Source organism: Pleuronectes platessa, chromosome 19, assembly GCF_947347685.1.
Source record: "Pleuronectes platessa chromosome 19, fPlePla1.1, whole genome shotgun sequence".
Classification (NCBI taxonomy): Eukaryota; Metazoa; Chordata; class Actinopteri; order Pleuronectiformes; family Pleuronectidae; genus Pleuronectes; species Pleuronectes platessa.
In genome coordinates this window covers 21315355-21328332 of record NC_070644.1, presented here as the reverse complement: position 1 = coordinate 21328332, position 12978 = coordinate 21315355, and the positions used below count along the sequence as shown (strand labels likewise).

General features: G+C 48.0%; 2 protein-coding genes across 5 annotated transcripts in view; both read left to right on the top strand.

Moving 5' to 3' along the window:
• The first annotated feature begins 1112 nt into the window (after positions 1-1112).
• Positions 1113-8536, top strand: hmgcs1 (3-hydroxy-3-methylglutaryl-CoA synthase 1 (soluble)). Of its 4 annotated transcripts, none has more exons than XM_053411167.1 (10): positions 1113-1308; positions 2304-2761; positions 3315-3440; positions 3643-3807; positions 5275-5443; positions 5563-5733; positions 5837-5943; positions 6032-6157; positions 6265-6425; positions 6524-8536. In XM_053411167.1, the coding sequence occupies exons 2-10, from the start codon at positions 2314-2316 to the stop codon at positions 6596-6598; spliced, it is 1548 nt and encodes a 515-aa protein (XP_053267142.1). In that variant the 5' UTR covers positions 1113-1308; positions 2304-2313; the 3' UTR covers positions 6599-8536. The 4 variants fall into 4 exon arrangements, with proteins under 4 accessions (XP_053267142.1, XP_053267145.1, XP_053267143.1 ...); XM_053411170.1 differs by lacking the exon at positions 1113-1308 and adding an exon at positions 1335-1601; XM_053411168.1 differs by lacking the exon at positions 1113-1308 and adding an exon at positions 1336-1652.
• Positions 8537-9243: 707 nt separating this feature from the next.
• The window catches only part of tln1 (talin 1), a 37696-nt gene continuing 33961 nt past the window's right edge, over positions 9244-12978 (top strand). The window contains exon 1 of the mRNA XM_053411148.1: positions 9244-9457. The gene's annotated coding sequence lies outside the window, so the exon portion shown is untranslated. The remainder of the gene's footprint in view (positions 9458-12978) is intronic.

Here is a 12978-nt window from a genome sequence, read left to right as displayed (position 1 = left end):
TATCCACAAGGCCTGACAGTCTCCTAATGAAATCAACATTTAAATTAACTAGATCCAGATTTTTTTTGAACACTTATAAATATCTTAATATATCAGATTTATTTTCATTAAGATCCATGAATTATTCTCTGAGAAATAAAGGACGATGTTCTATCTCACAATGTTAAAGAAAGAGATGAAGAATTCCTGGATCTGCCAGCAGAGGGCAGGAGGGAGAACAGCCTGCTGTGGAATCGGACAGAAATAATACAAATTTAAAATCATATGAAATCAAAGCCTGAGAACTGGTCCTGTGGGTTTGTTTGTGAAGAACATAAAGTGCCTTCTACAGGTCCAAGCTGATGGTGAGAGTTGTGTTGGAGGAATTTAACTTCCTGCTCTGTCCTCATATCCCTCATCTCTCCCCTCAGGTCTGAAGATCTGAGCACCTCCTGCTCTGTGAAGTCAGACCGTTCCTCCAGCGCCACCTGAGACAGGACCACTGTTTCTATGGTAGAGTGTTGCATTGTGGGTTGTATGTTGTGTTCTAGCTGCTGAGTGTTTTCAGTCTGAAATTAGTTTTTGTGTTTGTTTGATCCAGTTTCTGCTGTTTGATGTTTTGCCTCTAAAGAGGAAATAAAGTGAGAGTTTCTCCTCTTTTCTCCTCACGTCTGTTCTTCAGAAACAATCCAGAGAAACCTGTGAGTTCCACAGTTCAATCCATTCAGTTCTAGATCAATTCATAAAGGTTGTGCTGTGATGATAATAATCTCCCAGTAGCCCTCAGATCCATCCAGAGTCTGGGGCATAACTTTAACAAGTTCTTCAAGATGATTCTACTCTTTTCACCAAGATAATATTGATAAAATATAACGGAGCGGTTCTATTCTTAGTGAAGTGAAACTTTTCTTCCTCGGTGGTTTTCACCTGAGTGTATGAATGGATGCGTGTTGCCATGGACACGCTGCTCAGTGCCACTACCGCGCCAGGAACTAACGTCACGACCTGATTGGCTCCGGCTCTCTCACCAGACATCGTACATGTCTCCCCATTGGCCCGCCGCTAGGGCTCTGGCGCGTGTTGCGGTATCTTCGCTCTGATTGGCTGACGCGCTGCGGGACTTGGTAGCGCCGCATTAGCAGTGAGAGCTGTGATTGGTCAGGAGGCCAGGTGCTGTAGTTCAGGGAGAGAGGCTCCGTCTTATAAAAACAAGAGGAGCCGCAGAGAGCAGCGACCACAGAGGAGACCTGTCAGTCAGCGGCTCGTCTTCATCAACTGCTCCTCTTCATCAGCGGCTCCTCTTCATCAGCGGCTCTTCACTCCTCACAGGTGAGAACATGCTGTTCATCTAACGGGCGTAGAGCCCTGGAGGTGTTAGCTAACAGTGCTAACAGTGCTAACAGCTGACAGAACTGACAGCCTGCAGTCTAGTGAGCTGCACAGGAAGCTGGTCCGTCGCTGTGTGTGGTCCGGGTCTGTGGCTGCGAGGCTGTTCAGAGCTCTGACTGCTTGTGTTCATGTCGGTGTCACTGCTCGTGTGTCGGTGTCACTGCTCGTGTGTCGGTGTGTCCGTCTAACGGGGATCTGATTCCGGTTCCCCGTCCCGGCTGGCTTCAGTTCCGGTAAATCCCGGTGCCCTTTCACCCAGTTTCTGTCTCCCGTATCTTTAACAGGTTTGTTTACCAAACTCAGTTTGTGTAGCAACGTGTCCAGAATAACGTGTAACGTAGCTAGTGTACCCTGTGTGTTGTTAACTAACGACGTGTGTGTCAGTAAAGTGAACACGTGTATTACATGTCCTACTCCTACGGCCGGAGCTCAGATGTTAGCTCGTCCCCGTCACCTTGCTGCTAGCTACAGCCTGACTCCAGCTAAACATGCTAGCTCATTATCCAGAGAAGAGAGCAGCCAACCGGAAGCTGATGTGTGATGGACACTGAGTTCTTCAGCCCATCGTCCTTTAACCTTCTAATGTTCTCAGAGCGGCTTAGGTCTGGGAGGTGTTACGTGTGTGTGTCTGTTAGAGTGTGTGTGTGTCTCTTAGAGTGTGTGTCTGTTAGAGTGTGTGTGTGTCTCTTAGAGTGTGTGTCTGTTAGAGTGTGTGTGTGTGTCTCTTAGAGTGTGTGTCTGTTAGAGTGTGTGTGTCTGTTAGAGTGTGTGTGTCTGTTAGAGTGTGTGTCTGTTAGAGTGTGTGTGTCTGTTAGAGTGTATGTGTCTGTTAGAGTGTGTGTCTGTTAGAGTGTGTGTGTGTGTTAGGGTGACCCCGCAGCTGTCAGACGTGATATAATAGTGAATCTCCTCCTCCTCCTCCTCCTCCTCCTCAGCCCATTCAAGATGCCTGGAACCTCTGAGACCAGTTGTATGGGACCATGGCCCAAGGACGTGGGCATCATCTCCATGGAGCTGTACTTCCCGTCCCAGTACGTGGACCAAGCCGAGCTGGAGCAGTTCGACGGCGTGGCAGCCGGCAAGTACACCATCGGCCTGGGCCAAGCTCGCATGGGCTTCTGCTCGGACTGCGAGGACATCAACTCCTTGTGTCTGACGGTGGTCCAGAGGCTGATGGAGAGGAACGGCCTGTCCTACGACAGCGTGGGTCGGCTGGAGGTCGGCACAGAGACCATCATCGACAAGTCCAAGTCCGTGAAGACGGCCCTCATGCAGCTGTTCGAGGACTCGGGGAACACGGACGTGGAGGGAATCGACACCACCAACGCCTGCTACGGAGGCACGGCCGCGCTCTTCAACGCCGTCAACTGGGTGGAGTCCAGCTCCTGGGACGGTGAGTCAAGAACTCGTCTCAGCTCATCTTCATGTCTTTTCCAGAGCTGCATGTTATTATATCAAATTATCATTTTTCTATTGTAGATATTATCGCTGCTATTGTTACCAACTTCCATCCAAACAACAAACTAATTCTTTAACTGCTCTCACTGGAAAGGCTGGAACCAGCTCATGTTGACAGTTCTGCTTCAAAATGACTAAAACATGAAACTGTAATTCAATGTTCAATGTGAAAGTTTCTAATGGTCAAGTTACTTCTTCATAACCAAAAATGTCCAATCCTCACCCGAGGCTGGAAGCAGCAGAAGTGGTTTTCTGATCAGGAATCTGCAGAAATGTAAAGACAGATATTTAAAACGTTAACGTTCAGACTGAGAAGTTGAACTTGTCTTTTAGGCCGATTAGTGAAAAGTGTTATGTTTCATATTAATGAAATAAAACCTGACTTGTCAGCATGTTGTTGACAGTGTGTTCTGTTCTGTGTGCGCCTGCTGCCTCTCTGCTGCTGATACTCTGAGTCAATAGATTTTCTTGCTGTCTCCTCTCTGCAGGCCGTTATGCTTTGGTGGTAGCGGGGGACATCGCAGTTTACGCAACAGGAAGTGCACGGCCCACAGGGGGCGCTGGTGCAGTGGCCATGCTGGTGGGACCGAACGCACCTCTGGCCTGTGAACGAGGTCAGTGACCTGACCGCTGCTCGTTGACTCATTGATAAGCTCCCACTGTGTCTCCCTGATCCCATCATCCCTCCTGATCAAGTCACTGGTCTTTGATTTAATCAAGGGCTCAGACCAACAGAGGGATATGTGGATATTTGTCAGTATCTATTAAAAAAAAAAGATCAATAAACCTGATTTTAAATAATTGTCTGTGGTGCAGGTCTGCGAGGAACTCACATGCAGCACGCGTATGACTTCTACAAGCCTGACCTGATGTCTGAGTATCCTGTGGTGGACGGCAAGCTGTCCATCGAGTGCTACCTGGGGGCCTTGGACCGCTGCTACTCCGTGTATCGCAACAAGATCCACGCCCAGTGGCAGCGAGGTGGGTGTCATCTTATCACAGCCTGCTGATTGGTCCCTCTGGAGTGTGTAGAGTCCCCTCTGGAGAGAGTGTGTAGAGAGAGTCCCCTCTGGAGAGAGAGTGTAGAGAGTCCCCTCTGGAGAGAGAGTGTAGAGAGAGTCCCCTCTGGAGAGAGAGTGTAGAGAGAGTCCCCTCTGGAGAGAGAGTGTAGAGAGTCCCCTCTGGAGAGAGAGTGTAGAGAGAGTCCCCTCTGGAGAGAGAGTGTAGAGAGTCCCCTCTGGAGAGAGAGTGTAGAGAGAGTCCCCTCTGGAGAGAGAGTGTAGAGAGTCCCCTCTGGAGAGAGAGTGTAGAGAGTCCCCTCTGGAGAGAGAGTGTAGAGAGAGTCCCCTCTGGAGAGAGAGTGTAGAGAGAGTCCCCTCTGGAGAGAGAGTGTAGAGAGAGTCCCCTCTGGAGAGAGAGTGTAGAGAGAGTCCCCTCTGGAGAGAGAGTGTAGAGAGAGTCCCCTCTGGAGAGAGAGTGTAGAGAGAGTCCCCTCTGGAGAGAGAGTGTAGAGAGAGTCCCCTCTGGAGAGAGAGTGTAGAGAGAGTCCCCTCTGGAGAGAGTATAGAGTCTCCCCTCTGGAGAGTGAGTAGAGTAGAGAGTCCCCTCTGGAGAGAGAGTGTAGAGAGAGTCCCCTCTGGAGAGAGTGTAGAGAGAGTCCCCTCTGGAGAGAGTATAGAGTCTCCCCTCTGGAGAGTGAGTAGAGTAGAGAGTCCCCTCTGGAGAGAGAGTGTAGAGAGAGTCCCCTCTGGAGAGTGAGTAGAGTAGAGAGTCCCCTCTGGAGAGTGAGTAGAGTCCCTCTGGAGAGAGAGTAGAGTCCCTCTGGAGGCCATGTCTGAAACAGCAGAGGTATCTAGAGGTGCTGCCACCATGTGTTGAGTTCAGTGGTTGGATGTTGGATGTTAGATGTTGGATGTTAGATGTTGGTTGGATTAGAACTTAATGAGCTGAGAGGGTTTAGTTGTTGCTGTGCTCAGAAGTTGACCTGAGGTCAGTGAGCGTGATGAGGTTCAGATCAGATGAGCCTTTCACCTGATGTGTCAACATGTGCATTATCTGACCAGATGAATATTAGCATATTATCAAATGAGACAAGCATCACTTCACGTCCAGCTCTACACTTCAGATTGTTTCAGCTCTGAGTCGTGCTGCTGACCTTTGATTAGTGAGTCTGTCCCGAGCCCCACAGGAAGGGCCACCTACTCAGCCCACGACCTCTGACCTCTAGGTGACTCATCTCAGTGTCCAGTGAGGATTTGATTATGGGTTCAAATGAGGAGAATCCACGTCTGTAAGCAGATGTTTCAAGTGAGCTGTGTGTTTATCTGCATATGGAGCGAGTCGATCACCAGAGATCAGGATGTGTGTGATGTCCGGTGTGAACAGACCAATGAACACTGATCTCATGGTGACGCTCTGTAACCTGTGTTCTCGTTCTCCTCTGGACAGAGGGCTTGGAGAACCGCTTCAGCCTGGAGGACTTTGGTTATCTGGTCTTTCACTCCCCGTACTGTAAGCTGGTGCAGAAGTCGTTGGCCAGACTGATGCTGAACGACTTTCTGAGCCACCCGAGCCCCAACACCGAGACCGGAGCCTTCACCGGCCTCGACGCCTTCAGGTACGTCAGAGAGAAACGGACTTTACATCCTTCCAGGAAACAAACCTGTTGACCACAGGAGCAGTCGTGTTGAAGATGGATTCTGAAGTTCTGTGTTGCTGTGTGTGTTTGAACCACAGAGATATTCGACCAGAAGAAACCTACTTTGACCGGGATGTGGAGAAGGCCTTCATGAAGGCCAGTGCCGATCTGTTTGAGAGGAAGACCAAGGCCTCGCTGATGATCTCCAACCAGAACGGAAACATGTACACGCCCTCCGTCTACGGCTGCCTGGCCTCTGTCCTCGCACAGTACGTCTCTGTCACTCCTCTCGTGCACTCCCCTCGTGCACCTTGTACAAGATGCTGTCTGATTGACTCAGTGTGACAGTGAGTTTGTGGTCTTGTGTTGCAGACACACACCGGCGCAGATCGCAGGACAGAGGGTCGGACTCTTCTCCTACGGTTCAGGATTTGCTGCGACTCTGTATTCTCTCCGCGTCACACAGGACCACACCCCCGGTGAGTCGTCACACAGACATCATCCGATGGCAGAAACTAACACTGGTTTGTTGCTCCATGTGATGTGTTGTGTTTTGTTTGGTTCCAGGATCGACTTTGGACAAACTGGTGTCGAGCCTGAGCGACCTGAAGGTGCGCCTGGACTCCAGGAGGAAGGTCTCACCGGCCGTCTTCTCTGAGAACATGAAGCTGAGGGAGGAGACGCACCACTTGGGTAACGACCCCCCTGCTCCTGTCCCACTCACAAAGAGCCAATCACCAGCCGGCCTGTCGGGACTTCTCATCAACTCTTTAAAAGCTCTTTCCACTCTGTCCTCACAGCCAGCTACGTGCCCCGAGGCTCGGTGGACGACCTGTTCCCGGGGACGTGGTACCTGACGCGCGTGGACGACAAACACCGCAGGGAATACGCCCGCTCTCCTCTGGACCGCGACCTGCCGGCTGAGCCCGAACTCCTCGCCCGCTCCAACGCAGCCACAGAGGTACGGTGCCAAGAAACCTGATCACGTCATGTTTCATATACATCATTCTTAAAACTCAAATATATAGAAGAATACATGGTGTGTGTTTTCCTCTCCAGCAGCACATCCCGAGTCCAGCCAAGAAGATGCCTCGCATCCCCGCCAGCGTCCCCGAGGCGGCCGTCAGCAACTGAGAGCGTCCGTCTCCAAGGGACCTCAGTCCAGACCGGTCCAGGTCAGAAGAGGCCCCTCCCACTTCATCATTAATTCAACCTCATTAGCTCGGAGCAGTGTGGAGACGGCTGGACATCCCATCATGCCCCTGCTGGCCACATGTGACACTGTCGGACAGTAAGAACTAGTTTAATTTTAAAGTTGACATTTTTACACGAGCTCCCTTTTGCATTTGTGCAAAACTGGACCGTTGTTAATCCGGGAGCGGCTCAGGCAGATGTTTGTGAAACAAGCGGACTTCCTGCTGGCAGCTGGCAGCCGGCGACAGGAAGAGGAAGTGGACATTAACGTGGCTTCAGGCCTCCTGCTGATTAACGGGGGGGGGCCCTCAACTGTGTTTATCGATTAAAATAGTACTTCCCCCCCCATGAACATACACACACATCAAGGTTTAATAAAACAACATCGGTGTTAGTTCTGTTACACCGTGGCTCCTGTTGTGCAACCAGAAACACAGACGGCCACAAAGTTCTGCAGTTATAGTTTTTATTCTAGAAAGAATAAAGACAAAGACAACCTCCTACTAGAGGCCTGTTCCTTTCTCAGTACAGAAAAGAGTGAGAAACAAACTGGATCTGGATCCTGGACGAGACCCACTTGTTACACCGTGGCTCCTGTTGGACCAGAAACCCAGACGGCCCAGTTCCTATATTCTGTCTTTTCTTTGGTTCTGTAGATTATAAAATACAGAAAGTCACTCGGTGGAGCTCGAACCTCTTGACGACCGTCAATCAAGTTAAATGAACCCAAACCACATCCTTCATAGATATCAGTGCTTTAAATGTCAGATTATTTTTATCAATGTCATGAATTATTCTTTGAGAAATCAAGGAAAATCCTGTTTTACTTTCTTAAAGAAAGAGAAGAAACTTGGATCAACGAGTTCTTTCTCCACACGTCTTGATTCCGAGTCCGGTGGGAATTAGTTTGTTTTCTCCAACAGACGGAATCCATCTCAGTAAACAGAACCTTTGTTCTGTCGCTCCAGGAAATGTAACTGAACTTAATCGTCATATTTGTCTCTATTTTTTAAATGTTTGTCCAGAGCAGGTGATGGTTTGAATTACATGATTGTATTGGATGTGATTTGCTATGAATTAGTCTTTCCAATGCCAGTACATGTGTAGTAACATGTACAGGCCCAGTTCATTGTATAGATCTGTCTGTGTTGAAATGAGGAATGTGAATTCACTACACTGTTTTCTTTGTTCTCGTGATAATACGACTTTGTTCTTGAAGTCTGGTCCCGACTCTGACGTGCTGGAGGTTCCTCAGCAGCTTCCGTGTGTCTGAGGAAACATTGGATTGTTCTCTCACATGCAGCTGAGGTGTAACGCAGCGTTTCCCTCTGAAGGAGAAGGAGAAGAGCTGCGATCCATCAGACGACTGAGCGGCTCCATGTTGGTGGGTCTCCTTCCGGTTTCACAGTGACGTCGGTTTGATTCCATTGTGGCATCTGTCAACATAAAATAAACCCAGCTGATTGGGCAGAAAACATCAGCCTTAAAGTGTGTCGGTGTCTTTTCAAAACCATCTGCTAACATGGAGCAGATGGTTTATGAGCTATACTGTAGCCGAGCACCAGGGGGCGATCCAGATGTTCTGGCTTCAGTATTTGGAGCTGTCATGTCGTCCATCTTTCTTTACAGCCTCTGATTGGCTCCTGTAGGTGGGCGGAGCAGAGTCGTTCTCGAGAAGCCTTTGAACACGTTAGAATCCTCAACACGTAGCTTTTCCTCCAATAATGTACAGAAATCCTGTTTATTGTACAGTCGGGCTCGGTCACGTGATCTGAAGCCATGATGATGATGATGATGATGATGATGAATGAATGAGGCAGATGAATTTTATCGCTTTGTGCAAACATGTAGATTCTGAATAAATTAACTTTAACTTGTGTTTTTGCTCTTGTGATTATTTTTTCACCAAGTAATCAGATCATTTGAATAAAACTTGTTTTCACACCTGTTGTTATTTACCTGTTGGTGTTTGTCATGTTTGATATGAACATGTGGAACAAAACACGCAGATCCCAGTTCAGCTGCAGAGCAACAACCATCACAATCAGTTTATCACATGATGTTATCAACTGTAATATAACACACGTTAGTCGCCCTGCCCCGAAGTGCACATCAACACACTCGACAACAAAACAACACAAAGAGAAAACATGGATTCAATTCTCTGTTTCATTATTGATCAGATTCGTCAAATGTTTAATTAAACACAAACTTCACTCGGGTAAAAAAACGTTAAACTAAGAAATAATAATGTGACATTTATTCAGAAAAATCTTTGACAACTTTTAAATGAAATAAATTGTGAGAACTGTGACCTGCCACCTCCCATGTCCACCAGCAGGTGGAGCCAGAATAAAGACAATGTTTGAAACAGATTGTTAGTGAAGAAGAAGAAGACATGGTGATGAAGAGACATGAGACACTTATTACGTTTTATTGTGAAAGGATTATTGTAACAACATTTCTATAATGACATGATAAAGAGAGAGAGAGAGAGACACAAACAGAGAGCGGAGGAGAGAGAGAGAGAGAGCGACAGAGAGACAGAGCGAGAGACAGACAGAGAGAGACAGACAGCGAGAGGAGGAGAGACAGAGAGAGAGACACAGACAGAGACAGAGAGAGACAGACAGAGAGAGAGAGATAGAGAGAGAGAGAGAGGAGGAGGAGTCAGCTGCTGTGAGCTCCACACCGACCCCGCCCCTCTCTGGTGGGAGGAGTCTGATCAGAGTCAGTTGAACTGTGTCCGGAGAAAAAAGTCGAAGGAACCAGGAGAGAATCTGGAACAAAGACTGACAGGTGAGAACATGGAGAACCCAGAACACACAGGGACCACACAGAGGACACACAGAGGACACACACAGACACACTAACTCCACACAGGACACACACAGACACACTAACACACTGAGCTGCTCTCAGGCTGAAAACTTTCCACCATGTTAGAGAACAGACTGTGACGTCACCACAGGGCGATGTGGAGGCAGGAAAAGTTACACACACACACACACACACACACACTGTGTGTTAGTTGAAAGAACCGAGGAGTTGTGTATCTAAGCTCCATTAGAAACATGGAAGTTAATGCGTCTGGTATTTTCATTCGAGGTTTGTTGTGTTGTGTGTGCGTGTTGTGTAATTCTCTGGCACAGTTGCGTGTTTTCAGCAGTGACACTACCCGGTTCAGGGTGTGTTAACTTGTGTGTTAACTTTAGTGTGAGGTTGTGCAGCAGCAGAAAGTAAACGCAGCCTCAGGGTGTGAATTCCTGCTGTGATGTGTTGAGCGACACGTTTACTGAAGCTGCTGTCAGTGACACACACACACACACACACACTACATTAAAACCAGAGTTTAGGTCAATGCTCAGCAGGACACTTTGAGACATGAAGGATTCTGAACAGTTTGGTGGATTTGTTCCAGCAGCAGCTCTTCAGGTTCAGGAAGCAGAGGATCATGGGTAATATCCAGTGGGAGGACACAGTCAGGGACAACACATTGAGACACTTCATCAGACACAGAGTTCATCATGTGTGGCTGCAGGGGGCGCTGTTAAAGGGTTGCTTTAAAGAAAGTGATGGAATCATTCTGGATCCAGGTGTGTGTGTGTGTGTGTGTGTGTGTGTGTGTGTGTGTGTGTGTGTGTGTGTGTGTGTGTGTGTGTGTGTGTGTGTGTGTGTGTGTGTGTGTGTGTGTGTGTGTGTCCTCGTCTCAAACAGAAGTTGAGGTGTGTGTCTGTGTTGGACTGTAACGAGGAGGAACGCATCTCAATGTGTGTTTGTGTGTTTAATGTCAGAGTCTGATCCTCGTGAACGTGGAGCAGCTCCCTCGACCTCTGACCTCGACCCAAACCTGTCAATCAGTTGTTGTACAAGTTGAAAAACATAATTCATGTTGTACAGATGTCAATCTGAACAACCTAGTATTGTGTTGTTGCTTCAGTGCTGAGTGTGAGGGATTAGAAAGTGAGTCCCCCTGCTGCTGGTCTCTGGTAGTGCAGCGCTGGTCTCACACCAGTTAAGGAACTGTTCATTCCAGCCGTAGTGTTTTCACTCAGCCATATTTGGTCAAGTCAACATGTGCAGCCGCTCCCCCGCCACAAGAACTCATTAGTTGTAGCCTGCAGCCGGTGGCCGGCCCGTGTCAGCGGCTCCACCTGCAGCTGCAGTTCAACATGCCAGTGTGAGCGGCTGCTGCTGATTGGCTGACAGCTCCACGACTCTTTGTCACACACACGCTGTGGTTTGCTGAGCTGCTGAAAACAAACAGCTCGTTTCCCCTCGCAAACACATCTGTGAGCTGCAGCTGATAGAGACCAGGAAGTGCCCCCGCCTCGGAGGACAGGCGGGGCTGCAGAGGAGGGGCGGGGCTTCCTGGACACCAGAACCCAGAACCCCCTCTGTCCCCACACGGGACGGTTCCACACCAACGTCCCACTGAGCGGCTGCCATCATGAGAACTCAAGATATTTATATAGAAACTAGGGATGGGCATTCGATTAAATAGTCTGAATCGATCGTCGAGCGAATTAACGATCGATTTTCGATTAATCATTAATATTTTTACATTAACATTCACTATTTATAGGCTATATTAAAAAGCAGTGAAAATAGTAAAAACCCAGTTTGTTTCCTCATTGAGATCTTTATTACAAGATGAACTCTTTTAAATGAACTCTCAGTTAAACAGGATCCGTTCACTGGATCCTGTTGTTCTCTTAAGACCCGATGAGAGAGCAGCTAGCTGGATTTGACGGTTCTGGACCTCTCAGTCCGGTTGTTGTCTCACCCTCACTCCCAGAACCCCTCACCCAGACCCAGACCCGGTTCTGATCTGAAGCTTCACATGTGGTTTCCTCTGATCCGTGAGTTCTGGTTTCACTTTGTACCTTCAGGACCAAAGAATTCTGACAAACGTGGGCGGAGTCTACCTAGACTGGACTCTGATTGGTTTGTGTACGGCGTCTGACGAGGGCCTGTTGTCAGTTGGGGGGGGGGGTAGTAGTCTTTCTGTTTGAATGGAGGACATGAGTGAAGTGCTTCATTTGGTTGCCATAGTAACAGCATGACTACAGTACCCCATAGTACTCCACAGTACTACAATACTCCACATTACTACAATACTCCACAGTACTACAATACTCCACACTAGTTCAAATGCACCAAATGAACGTCCTTGTTGTTCAAACATTATATAATCGGAGGTAAAGACTTCTTCTTCTTCTTCTTCTTCTTCTTCTTCTTCTTCTTCTTCTCTTGTTTAATTCTGTCTCTGCTTCCTGTGATTGGTCCAAAAGTCCAAACTAAGTGCTTTCACTTCTTCAATCCTCTTCTGTACTGAATGTTGGTCTGGACCGTGGTCTGTGAGAGTATTTCAGTGCTTTAATAATACATCTGATGAAATATAAAAAGCTTCATGTACTCCGGCCATCGGGCGACTTCCTGTGAGCTGAAAACAGTTTAAAACTGGAGATGAGATGTTATCTTCCTTCTGCCAGAGAATCCCTCCGTGCTCACATTCCTCTTCTCCACTGGGATTGGCTGCTCTGAGTTCCTGCTCCGGCTGCCAGTGACATGAGGCTGAATAGAGCCGCTCTCTCTTCTCCTCTGTCTGTCGCTGGTATTCCAGAGGAATGCTCAGCTGAATTCCTGTGCAGGGCTGGAGGCAGAGCAGCTCCACTGTCTGAGGCTCATGTTGCTGCTAAAAACGAACCTCCAGTGAGGATGATGAGCCAGGAGAGGAACAAAGACCGGAACATTCTCTTAGGTCCATGAAGTTCTACACAGGTCAAGGTATAAAATTAGATTTAAAACTACACACCACTGTAAATAAAGATGGTGCGGGCGCCGCCATCTTTCATTTTTGACATAATTTACAGTCAGAGTCTGAGCCGCCGTGATCCAACAGTGGAGGCGTGTTATCAAGGTCCCGCCCACACACACTCTCAACCAATCCTGAGTCAGTCCACAGCTGGAAAATCAACATCATTGAGATAAGAACGACCGGAAACAACAGAAACCATCTTTGACAAACATTCATTTAACAATAATACATAATCACATTTCATTAGTTGGCACCTTCACAGCACTCAAGGTCACTAACAGGAAAAGATAAAAATCCAAAGTATTAAAAAGATCAATAATATGATCAGAGAATAAAACATGATGTAGTTTGTCCAAATGAAAACAATGGGACTGTTGTGCCAGTTTAAAAAGACGGGATTTGGAATTGATGAGGAGGGGCAGAGGAGTTCCAGAGGAGGGGCAGAGGAGTTCCAGAGGAGTTCCAGAGGAGTTCAAGAGGAGGGGCAGAGCGGCTGAAG

Bases quoted from the DNA above. Each gene is read 5' to 3' on its own strand.
- hmgcs1 (XM_053411166.1), top strand. From the start codon at position 1,909: ATGGACACTGAGTTCTTCAGCCCATCGTCCTTTAACCTTCTAATGTTC. The intron at 5,444-5,562 runs GTACGTCAGAGA...TTTGAACCACAG, and splicing joins ACCGGCCTCGACGCCTTCAG to AGATATTCGACCAGAAGAAA. The intron at 6,158-6,264 runs GTAACGACCCCC...CTGTCCTCACAG, and splicing joins GGAGGAGACGCACCACTTGG to CCAGCTACGTGCCCCGAGGC.